The sequence below is a fragment of the Pezoporus flaviventris genome, unplaced genomic scaffold (genome assembly GCF_033815535.1).
Source record: "Pezoporus flaviventris isolate CSIRO_AGI_PZ_B2104156 unplaced genomic scaffold, CSIRO_AGI_Pfla_v1 ptg000015l, whole genome shotgun sequence".
Taxonomy (NCBI): domain Eukaryota; kingdom Metazoa; phylum Chordata; class Aves; order Psittaciformes; family Psittacidae; genus Pezoporus; species Pezoporus flaviventris.
In genome coordinates, this window is record NW_026892563.1 from 29,406,155 (window position 1) to 29,416,379 (window position 10,225).

General features: G+C 47.4%; 1 protein-coding gene across 1 annotated transcript; it reads right to left on the reverse strand.

Annotated features, from left to right (window-relative positions):
* Positions 1-1,750: 1,750 nt before the first annotated feature.
* On the reverse strand, positions 1,751-9,478 carry TIMMDC1 (translocase of inner mitochondrial membrane domain containing 1). Its single transcript, XM_061454492.1, has 7 exons — positions 9,366-9,478; positions 9,075-9,240; positions 7,775-7,863; positions 5,626-5,693; positions 4,697-4,775; positions 3,241-3,351; positions 1,751-2,677 (listed from the first exon to the last, which is right to left on the reverse strand). Exons 1-7 carry the CDS (start codon positions 9,458-9,460, stop codon positions 2,590-2,592), a joined length of 696 nt encoding a protein of 231 aa, XP_061310476.1. The 5' UTR covers positions 9,461-9,478; the 3' UTR covers positions 1,751-2,589.
* Positions 9,479-10,225: the final 747 nt, after the last annotated feature.

Genomic DNA, 10,225 nt, shown 5'->3' on the forward strand with positions numbered 1-10,225 from the left:
GTTTCCTTTCCTCAGTAATAAAAGATGTCTGTTCTATGTGCAGGGAAGTGGTAGAGCCTTTCAAGTAACAGCATAAGCCTCAGTCACCATTTCGCAGCTGCTAAAAACAGACTGTGTAGCATCTAGGTAGCTGGTTGACAAAGCTGTTACAGGTACAGCTGGCATCAAGACACAACTCTCTCTGGTGTGCTCAGCAGCAATGACAAGTGTCACTCAGGTACCCATCTTGTAACTGTCACACACCTCCTGTCTGTTAGTGCATCAGGGGTTAACAGAGCAGCGTAGCTGTGGTGTTCAACATGCAGTTTGCAACTTCTCCCTGCCAAAAAGGGAGGTTCCCTGCAAAAGCAAAACCTGGTGTAAGATTAGTGTATCCCCACTATTCCTGTTACCTACTCAGAAAGTGGAGGACCAATAACGTCAGTGATATGCTTTTGCTGGGGTGGAGGGAAGACAGTGGGGAGGGACCGTTTAAATACATTTGTATTTAAAATACAAGCTCTGAACCAACTCTTCACTCCCCATTTGGACAGTGACTTTGAATACATGAAACAAGGAAGTGCAAGGAATTAAATCCAGCAGGAAAAGGAGCAAACAAACAATGGCTGCTAATCTTGAGTGTGCAGATGGAAGTCTCTGCTTCCCCTTGCTAATGTGCAGCATAAGGACATCTAGCAGCCCTTCCTTCCTCACATGGAGAGAAAAGCCACCAACTGCTACACCTTGGCCCTCCCTAACCTCCCATGCACCAATGGCCAGACACAAGAAAATTAGTATTCTTTAGCCATCACATCACATACCACTAAATAGTACTACAGAAAGACTGAGCAATGACACAGCCAAATGTCATCTCCTGTACAGGTAAGAAAAAGAAGAGAAAAAGAGAAGACCAAATATCATTGTATAACCACAGTGGCAAAAACGTGACTCAGAAAGGTCTGCTGTTTTGTTTTTTGAGAGGCAGAGGAAAATAACACTACTGTCACCAGTACATGCAAAGCTTAAAACAGGAAGGGGGAATGACATATCTGTACCTCTGTTTATTCAGATCCTTCACTCAGGTGCAGAAAAAGGAAACTGAGAGCTGGTTGATAACAACCCCCAAACACGTGTTTCTTCAATGAAAATGAATGAAAGATGCACTACACAAAAAAATACAATAAAATGCTTATTTCAGAAGTCAGAAAACATAACACCTTCCTGGAAGCAAGCTGTGCCAAAAATCTGCTTCGGGTGGGTGGAATATGCTCTGTGGAATTGACTGTTCATCCTTCAATCAACAGTAATCAGCAGTAACAGAGAAAAGCATTCAGCCAGAACATACTGGTAGTATACTCTTTTCCTGGGGGAAGGAGACCCAAACCCCTTGCCTGAATCCAATTCCCTTTAACAGGAAAAAAGCTCTGACAAAAGAAGAGGATGAAAATTATGACTTCTGCTTTGATGGAAATGGCAATGGGCACCCTGGCCCTTCTGGGTACATACCATTAGTCCATTGACTTCAACCCTATCCATAGGTAACAGCTATGACTTAACAGTTCATCTCTGGTACAAAACAATAAACAGAGCTAGTGGTATCCTGGCTCTTGTCTTTGCTACTGCCTGGATAGAGGAATGCCTGACACCACCACCAGACTTCATTGCTGTTCATGGGTGGGATCTCAGCTAGAGCTCTTCTTAAGGGATATTACTCATATGTTTCTCAAGTGCAAATGCTGTACTAACATAAAGAGCTCACGGACACAACCACCACTGCTAGATGGCTTTATTAAGTGTCTTGAACCACACTTTCCCCAAAGGTAATCCCCTAATTCCCAACCTTCAAATGAAATCAGAGGCCTTTTTCTTGTTGGTTAAATTTTCCACCACCATCACCACCAGAAACAAATCATCCTTCTTGTGGCCCTCTCAGTCACACTTCTACTGAGGAACCCAAAACATGCCTTTTTCAAGGTATTTCTCTATCATTCCCAGCTCCTCCACCCTCCATACACTGACTGCAAAATACCCCAGATACTGGAGGAACCACATGTGTTTTTCTGCAAAAAGCCTGAAGAAACCACCATCAGCGGGACAGCATTTGCTGATGCTGAAACCAGGCTCAGTCAAGCTGTGGGACAGGGATGACAAGAGGATGAGGACCACTCACTCCAGTGCTGCCTGTGCTGTGCTCTGACACCAAGGTCCTCAGGTGCTGTCTGAAGAGCAGCTTACACCAGAGCCTAATTACCTTTTGGAATCGGGGTACCTTTAGCAATCAAACTATTCACAGCTTCTTTAGCTTGAGTATTTCTACCTCACTGGTGGTCTGGACATTTTCAGCAAGGAAATGGGTTCTAAATGAGGTTCCGGGGCTGCCCTCACCCCGTGCCAAAGCTGCATTATGCAGAGTCTACATTTCCACCTTCTTGGCCATTCCATGCTGTTGTGCAGTGATATGAGTCCATAAACTGTGTTTTCAGCAAAATGCTTTTTCACAAGCACAGCAGGTGTAACTGCATTCACAAAAGACCTTCAAGACTTCTATTTGCAGAATCAAAATACTTTGTAGCTGCTTACAACAGAGATCTGGAGAAGACTCAACAGTTCCTAGACAGCTCTTGCTCTCTTTGTCTCTGGTCCTTCCACGTTACTTTCTGTTTGGCCTAAGACTTCAGTCACACTGAGCCTGGATTGCCTAAAGAGAGAAGAGAGAGTACAAAGTAATTTTATGCCTGTATCTTCCCGACAAAGGCATTACTGAAAAATCCCAACTCTTGAACTTCTAGAACTGGCACTATTCCTGGGTGTTAGTAAGTCACACAACCAGTGTCATAGCCTTTTCTCCCCAAAGTGTACAGCGATCCTTCTTTTCTCTCCTTAACAGGGATGGAAAGAAGGCAGCAATGAAGTTAAAAACAGAGTTCTGGCCTCTTTCAATTTTGGTAAAGAAATACCAAGGTCCTTGTCCTGCTTGTCTTCACAGCCCCTGCAAAAGAGAAGAACTGATACAGAGTCACTGGGTAGTGGCAGGGCATGAATTCTGTACAAAATACCTTGTTAAGAAAAAAGCAGCAACACCAGATGCTGGGAACACCAAACCAGCAGTTCTCAGACAGGTATGTGACACACATCAAAAACTAAGAGCAGAAGAACTGAGGTCTAGAATAGCTGTTTATCATGGTTTCCTTAAGTGTTTGAACCACACAGACCTTGACACTCTTCTAGTCAAAGACTCGGACAGGCAGAACTGTTCCTTACCACTCTGCTAACTTCTGTTCATACAGCTCCCTGCGCTCACGGTTTCTCTTCTCGTCCAAGGTCTCACCAGCAAACTTCTGCATTACCATTAAGAGGCCCCCTGCAGGGATCCTAGAAAACAGGAAAGTCACAAGTCACCCAGCAGAGACACAACAGTAATAACTTAGTGGCATGGGCAAAAGGAGCATACAGGGCAGCCACCAGACCAGTGGTGTGTAATATTCCCCAGTACTGACACCACACAACAGACTAAGGAACTCATCCTGTCAGTCACCAAACACAGCCTGCCTTCAGCTGTGACTGCTTTTGATTCTGAATTTACCCATTGACAGGCACTCACAGGCCAAAGGGATGGAAGGATTCAAGGTACCCAAACAACCTCTGTAGATCGCCCACCCCATAATTTGGACAGTCAAAACTCTGATCACCTTTTGCCCAGGTCTGGAGGTATGTGTGCTTTCATTGGTAAAGCTCCCTAGGCTGCTTCCAGGCATGGCCACAGCTGACACCATGCTGACGGTGCTGAACAGCCTATATAAAGCTCATTCTCTTGTCCAGTCAGGATCTTCAAATTCACTTGTGAGAATATTCACAAGTTCTGCTTGACAAGTCAGACTTCTCCTGAATTAAGAGGTCATTGTCATGATGGACAGAGCCCCTGTGACAGAACTCAAAGCTCCATGCCCCAGGGAGATTTAGGAGATATGCAACTGCAATATATGCACAAAGAAAGAGATGTGCCACCTTACAGCCTTGGGCTGTGCAGCCCAACCATGCTGCTTCTTCCTCAGCACTGCCTAATGGCTGGTGCTCCACATTTTGGCTTTGATGGAGCTTGGTTTGTAAATAACCATTTTTATATGGACTCCTAACCTAGGGGCTAGCAATTCTCAGGGTGCCCCCTTCAAAATGCGTCACCATGACACCCAACACCCCTTGTGTGCCATCTGGATTCTGGGCTGCTACAGGAGCAGCTGCTGATGAAGGTGAGGAGGGAGCCCAGAAGCTGTGTTTTACACTCCTGCTTTTACCCACAGACAACAGAATTTCTTAAAAGCAGATATCCAGCGGTTCTGCACACAATCACCAGGTTCATCAGCAACCACGCCAAGGAAGGAGACATGTCTGTAACCCATTTGCACAGTTTCCTATTTAACAGTAGTTAGTGCCTCCTCTAATAAGCAAACAGGAGCAAGTAAGATGCTCTGTTGAGAGTATGGAGTCCTTATCACCAAGGAAGCAGCAAAACACAAATCAAGAAAAGAAACCCCAAACAGTGTAAATGTTGGGAGAAAAGTCATCAAAATTATCCCAAGAGATACGGGAAATCCCTCAAGGCCAGGGACGCAGGGAAGCTTCTGTAGCTTCATCTATGATTTGACACTTGGTGCGTGCAGCCACTGTGCAACAAACACCCTTAAGGAGTAACTGTGTATCAGCAGCTGCCACAACTCACCCAAATGCCGCTCCAAACACAAAGCCTCCTGCCAGTCCCTGCAGGCCCAAGTGGATTCTGAAAAGGGCTCCTGTGAAGGCTAAAGAAAACACAAACCCACTGAAACCACGAGCAGCCCCCCACCAGCCATCACACACAGACAGAGGGAGCTGCTTGCTGCATTTCTCCTTCATGTGAGCTGACATCTACTTTTAACAGAGCAGAAACCAAGGGCAGTGGCAAGCAGGGGGTACCCTTGCCACAGAGTCACCATGGTCTCTACACTAAAGCACTGCACAAAGCTCCTGCTTCAGAAAACTCCCCAAGAAATGTTAAGAGGTATCTATGAAAGTAAAACCAAGCTCTCTCCAGACTGGAGCATGAGCCTTACCCCTGCTGGTTTTTCTGTTCAACAACAGCTAATAATAGTAGCTTCCATGTAAGGCAGAAAAGATCAGTAAAAGATGTATACAACAGTAAGGGCAATCCAGCCCATAACACTGAACAAGCAGATCACTTACCCAGAGCCCTGCTGACAAAAGTGGACATGCAAAACTTAGCACAAAAAGGATGCTTTTATAAACAGTGAACTGAACTGTTACAGCATAGAACTAAGAAATTCTTTCCCTGCTAAATAGGTGCAGGTTATGCACAAGCGCTTCCTTTACCAGACACAAGCACTTTTCACCCAAAAAACTCCAGCAAGTATTTTGAAGATGAACTCCTAACCACAAAACTCCCTCATGGTTGCAGAAGCGCACTGGTATCTCTGTTACACATAAAGGCATGCAACAGCTAAACTACAGAGCCAAGGCACAATGGCAGTCAGTAGATTAAGAAACAAAGCCCAGGAGATCCTCTCAAAACCAGAGGATTTCTCTCTCTGTTTTACCACTTATGACCCTCGCTCATACAGAGAATACTTCTAAGCAAGGTTATAGCACTCTTACCTCCTGCTGAAGCAAAATTACTGATGGTGGTTTTATTGCGGTACACAGACAGACTGGTGCTCACCAAGCTGCAAAGTTAAGGCACAGAATAAGTCAGAAGTTGCACATGGAAAAAGGCAGGTAGCAAAACACAGCCTGAAATAAAGCTGGATTTCATTAAGCCAACCCTTAGGTTGCCTCTAACTGCCTAGTTGCTCGTCTGCCCAGAGCACACAGGCACCAGCCACAGCTGCCTTAATTTCTGTGACTTTAGAGAGGCCAGGGAAAACTGGGATTCCCAGGCTGGAGCAGGGATACTCTTTCTGTTTCTTTTCATAAATGGAAGATTTATTTTCCAGCATATATTCAAGGATAAAATGGAACTGAGCATGAAAAGGTCCCATCAGTCAGTCCTGATGCAGGACCTTCCGCCCAGAAGCTGAAACTGCGTATCGGTCAGATCCTGCTTGACAGACAGTGCTGACCACCAGAGCTAAGTCAGACACATGACATCAGCAGTGCCACTTACTCCTGTGGCATGAGATTTCCCACCAGGGCAGGTCCACAATCTCCTCCAAAACCAGCCCCAAAACAGCTCTGAGTTCAGCAGCCACATCCTCCCCAGCACTTCAGCCAGCCTTTGCATGACATCTACCAGTCAACAGCAATCTTCCTCCCCAGTGCTGGAGCATCACCTTTGTACAAGGCAAAACTAAACATCCGGTTTATGAAACTCAAAGTTTACAGGATGAAACCTTCCACCTGGACTTTACAGAAACAGTTGATGCAAATCTCTTTTCAAAGCCTTCTACAAAGGGGTGGTGAGCAAGGGCGAGGAGCCGACTGTAGGGGAGACATCTGCTGGAAGACGAGGAGGTTACATGCCAAGGCCAGGAAAATCTAAAGAAACCAGAAGCTCCAGGAGAGAAAGAACGGATACCAACCAAAAGGAGTCAAAGAAACCAAGAGGGATAGAGTGATAAATTCAGAAAGGAACAAGAAAACTGGGGAGATGGAAATATAACCCAATGCTAGTCAATACTGCTGGTATCTTAAAAGCAGAAGGGGAATTTAAACAATGCAGATATAGGCAATGCAGGTTTAGGACTACACATAAATTTACTATTTTGGTCAGGGAAGGAGATATTCCTAGTTTAAAAGGGCTTTACTCTGAAAAGCATGCTTATTTTGATGTTATATTGTCAGAAATGCACTAAAACATCTGAGGGGGAAAATCAGGGAAGAACACAAGCTCTGTGTTGGTTGTGTGAGTAGGGAAAATCTGAAGGCCTAAAGCAGTACAGACAACTGGTAGGTCTGATGTTCAGTGACTGCTTAATAACAAGATGATAACAGGCATTTGAGGACAAGAACAGAGAATTGTGAGTAATGCTAGTGTGTAAAGATTTGGAGTAATAAGACATCACAAAAAGGAGAAAAATTAGAGTGGGATAGAAAGCTTTTCCAGCAACAGTCAAAGTACTGTGAAAAGAGATGAAGCAAAAGCAGAAAGAAGCCATCAAGCACAGGGAAGGATCACAGTGATTCGGGTTGAAGTGACCTTAAAGCTCAACCAGTTCCAACTCCCCTGCCATGGACCGGGACACCTTCCGCTAGCGCAGGTTGCTCCAAGCCCCATCCAACCTGGGCTTGAACACTGCCAGGGATGGGGCAGCCACAGCTTCTCTCGGCAACCGGTGCCAGCGCCTCACTGCCCTCATAGGGAAGAGCTTCTCTCTTATATTTAATCTAAATCTCCCCTCTTTCAGTTTAAAGCCGTTCCCCCTTGTCCTGTCACTACCTGCCCTTGTAAAAAGCCCCTCTCCAGATTTCTTGTAGGCCCCCTTTAGGTACTGGAAGGCTGCTATAAAAGAACAGTATTCAAGTCAATAACAGCATGGGTCGTACATAAGGAACAGTGCTTCTCCAGTTTCGGGTTTTGTGTTGGCTCACTAGAAGATCTAAATTCTGGGGTAATTATAAAAGGTTAAAGTCTCTTCATATTCACACCTTATCACTCAGATTCACTGCTAGCACAATGCTTTGTGCCTCCATCAACCACAGGTCTCTCAAGTAGCCGCAAGCACTTGCTGGCACGAAGGGCTCCTTGCCACTGGCGCTCAAGCATAAGGCAGCTCTTCTCCCACCATCACTGCTGGGAAACACTTACTTGAATAGTGTCACAAAAGTGGCCACTCGCCAGCTCCAGCGCCAGCCATAGCGAATGAAGCTCCTAAGGCCAGCACGATGCGCAGCTTGCTGCAGGGAGAGAAGACAGGTTACAGATCACAGCCCTCCTCCTCCCTGCCTGCACCACCAGCCTGCTGCGACCTGGGGTATATGCTACGGGCTGTGGGAATGACATCACTTGGGAGTGATACCCCGATCCATAGTGCTCAGGTCAGTCACCTTCAGAGGAAGAGGCCCAGCCACCAACAGGAAAATCATGAATTAAATCCAGTTTGTAACATCAACTGGTCTTTCTAATGCTGGTGTTGAAACACACCTGTGGGGACAGGGAGAGCTTTATGAGGGCAGTACAAGAGAGTAGCAGAGAAGGAGGAAGCAGGGACAAACTAGAAACTGGTTCTTCATTATTACTGGTTCACAGGTATTCATAAATAATAACCATTAATAAAAAATAACCACAATAAGTAAGTGATAGCCACCTAATTTAAATGTTAAGAGACCATTAAGCTCTGCAGTTCAGCACTGGCACTCAAAAGTTTGGCTTTTTTAAAGGATAAACAGCAGCTTCATAAAAATTGAAAATATTTCACTTAATAGCACGAAAGAAAATAAAATCTCTCTTCTGGTGTATGCAGTGCAAGTACTCAGCCTCAGTGCACATACATGAGCGCCAGTGCAAGCACAGAGTGAAGCTGGGCACCGGTACTTTGCAGCCACTACATCAGGGGCTGAATCTAAATCAGTGAATGATGGACAGTGAATCAGTGAATGATAGCAGATTTTAAGGGGTTTTCTCCAGGCAGACAGCCCCTGAACTGAATGACAAACCCTTAAACATTCAAATTCACCTGTAAAATGTCACAAGTTGTGACCTCTGTTGTGGGGTACAGCTGTAAGCTAAGAGTACTCTAAACGGTCTTAAAATAACTCACGTTACTAAGGGGACACCACCAGCCTGACACTGTGAAGTCTTTTGCCAATGTGTAATATAATCTAAAAGCCTTCTCAGGACATGTCACTGGCCACTGAACAGACCGGTACGCATTGCTAACAACGCTTGCTGTACCCAAGGACAGTTTCTGCGGCGGTAACCGCGCAGGACGTGAGTGACACACGAGCCGGCCCGGGCACACTCGCACATACCGAACCATGCGATATGTGTGGCCTCTGCCCCGCGGCTCCCGTCCCACCGCAGCCGCAGCCCCGGCCCCCGCCGCCCGGCCCCCCGTGTTATCTCCCAACTCAGAGCGGGGCTCCCGCTGTCGCGAATGGGCTCGTACCACCGCATCGGCGCGGTTCTGGAAGAGCTCGCCGTGGCTCCTGTCGATGAAGGCCTTGCGGCCCTGGTAAAAGGCGGGCAGCCCCCCGTACACCCAGCCTGCGAGCCCTGCGACGAAGGCCGACTTGATGATGTTGATGGTTTCCTCCGGATACTCCTGCCGCTCGCTGCAAGGGAACGGAAGGGCACGGCTGAGGGGGGACAACGCCCGCCCCAGGGCCGCGGGCACCCTCCACCCGCCCTCCCTTCCCTTCCCTTCCCCTCCCCTCCCCCGGCCGGGCGCAGGCCTCACTCTCGCCGCCAGAGCTCGCGGAGCCGCTCCCAGCCCGTCTCCGGCGGCGGCGCGGGGCTGCTGAAAAGCGGCGGATCGCCAGGCCCGTCCGCCATCGCCCTCTCGGCGGCGGCGGCGGCAGCAGCAGCAGCGCCCCCTGCCCCCCGGCGGCGCGCAGCGCGGAGCGGCACGGACGAGCCCTCCTGGCTTCCCCCCAGGTAGAAACGAGGGTCTTCGTGCTCAAAGTGGCGGGGCAGGGCGGGTTGGGCAACGCAAAATAAAGGAAGCTGGCTGGAAATTCCTCGGTGCAGAGGAGATCGACCAGGTGAAGCTTTCAACCACCGCGACCCGATACTGGAAGCAGAGACACCCCCAAACATTACTGTGACAGGCAAAACCAGACACATTGCACCCTTGCTGATGAAACAGACAGGGCTTACCCAGACACTTAATTGGAATTGCGATAAAGTAATGATGTATCCAACAAAACTTTTATTCCAAAAGCATTTCATTAAAAAAGGACTAAAAATATCACACATAACCATTTCAGAATGCTGTCTGGAAAAATCTCCCCAGGGAAGTGATTCTTTGCCTAGAAAGGTTGGACCAGATGATCTTCGATGTCCCTTCCAACCTGGTATTCTGTGATTCTGTCTCTCCAGTGACTAAAAATACAAACCCAGAAAGCCCTTTCCACTCTTGCACAGTTCTCTCCCCCAGAAACCAGGCCATCCTAGTATCCTGACCCCTGACGAACCAGCACTGGAGCAGTTAAATCCCTGCACTGGGGCCCGGCAGTGCTGCGAGGCTTCTCGCTGTGTGAGCACATACCTGTGCAGGTGTGCTTGGCATTACTGTTTCTTGTAGTGTTTTCTTCTCCC

Excerpts from the sequence above, each read along its gene's own strand:
- TIMMDC1 (XM_061454492.1), bottom strand. The coding sequence starts at position 9,460 with ATGGCGGACGGGCCTGGCGATCCGCCGCTTTTCAGCAGCCCCGCGCCG. Across the intron at positions 5,694-7,774 it reads ACTTTTGTGACACTATTCAA|CTTGGTGAGCACCAGTCTGT; the intron begins GTAAGTGTTTCC and ends TTAACTTTGCAG. Across the intron at positions 4,776-5,625 it reads TAATTTTGCTTCAGCAGGAG|CCTTCACAGGAGCCCTTTTC; the intron begins GTAAGAGTGCTA and ends TGTTTTCTTTAG.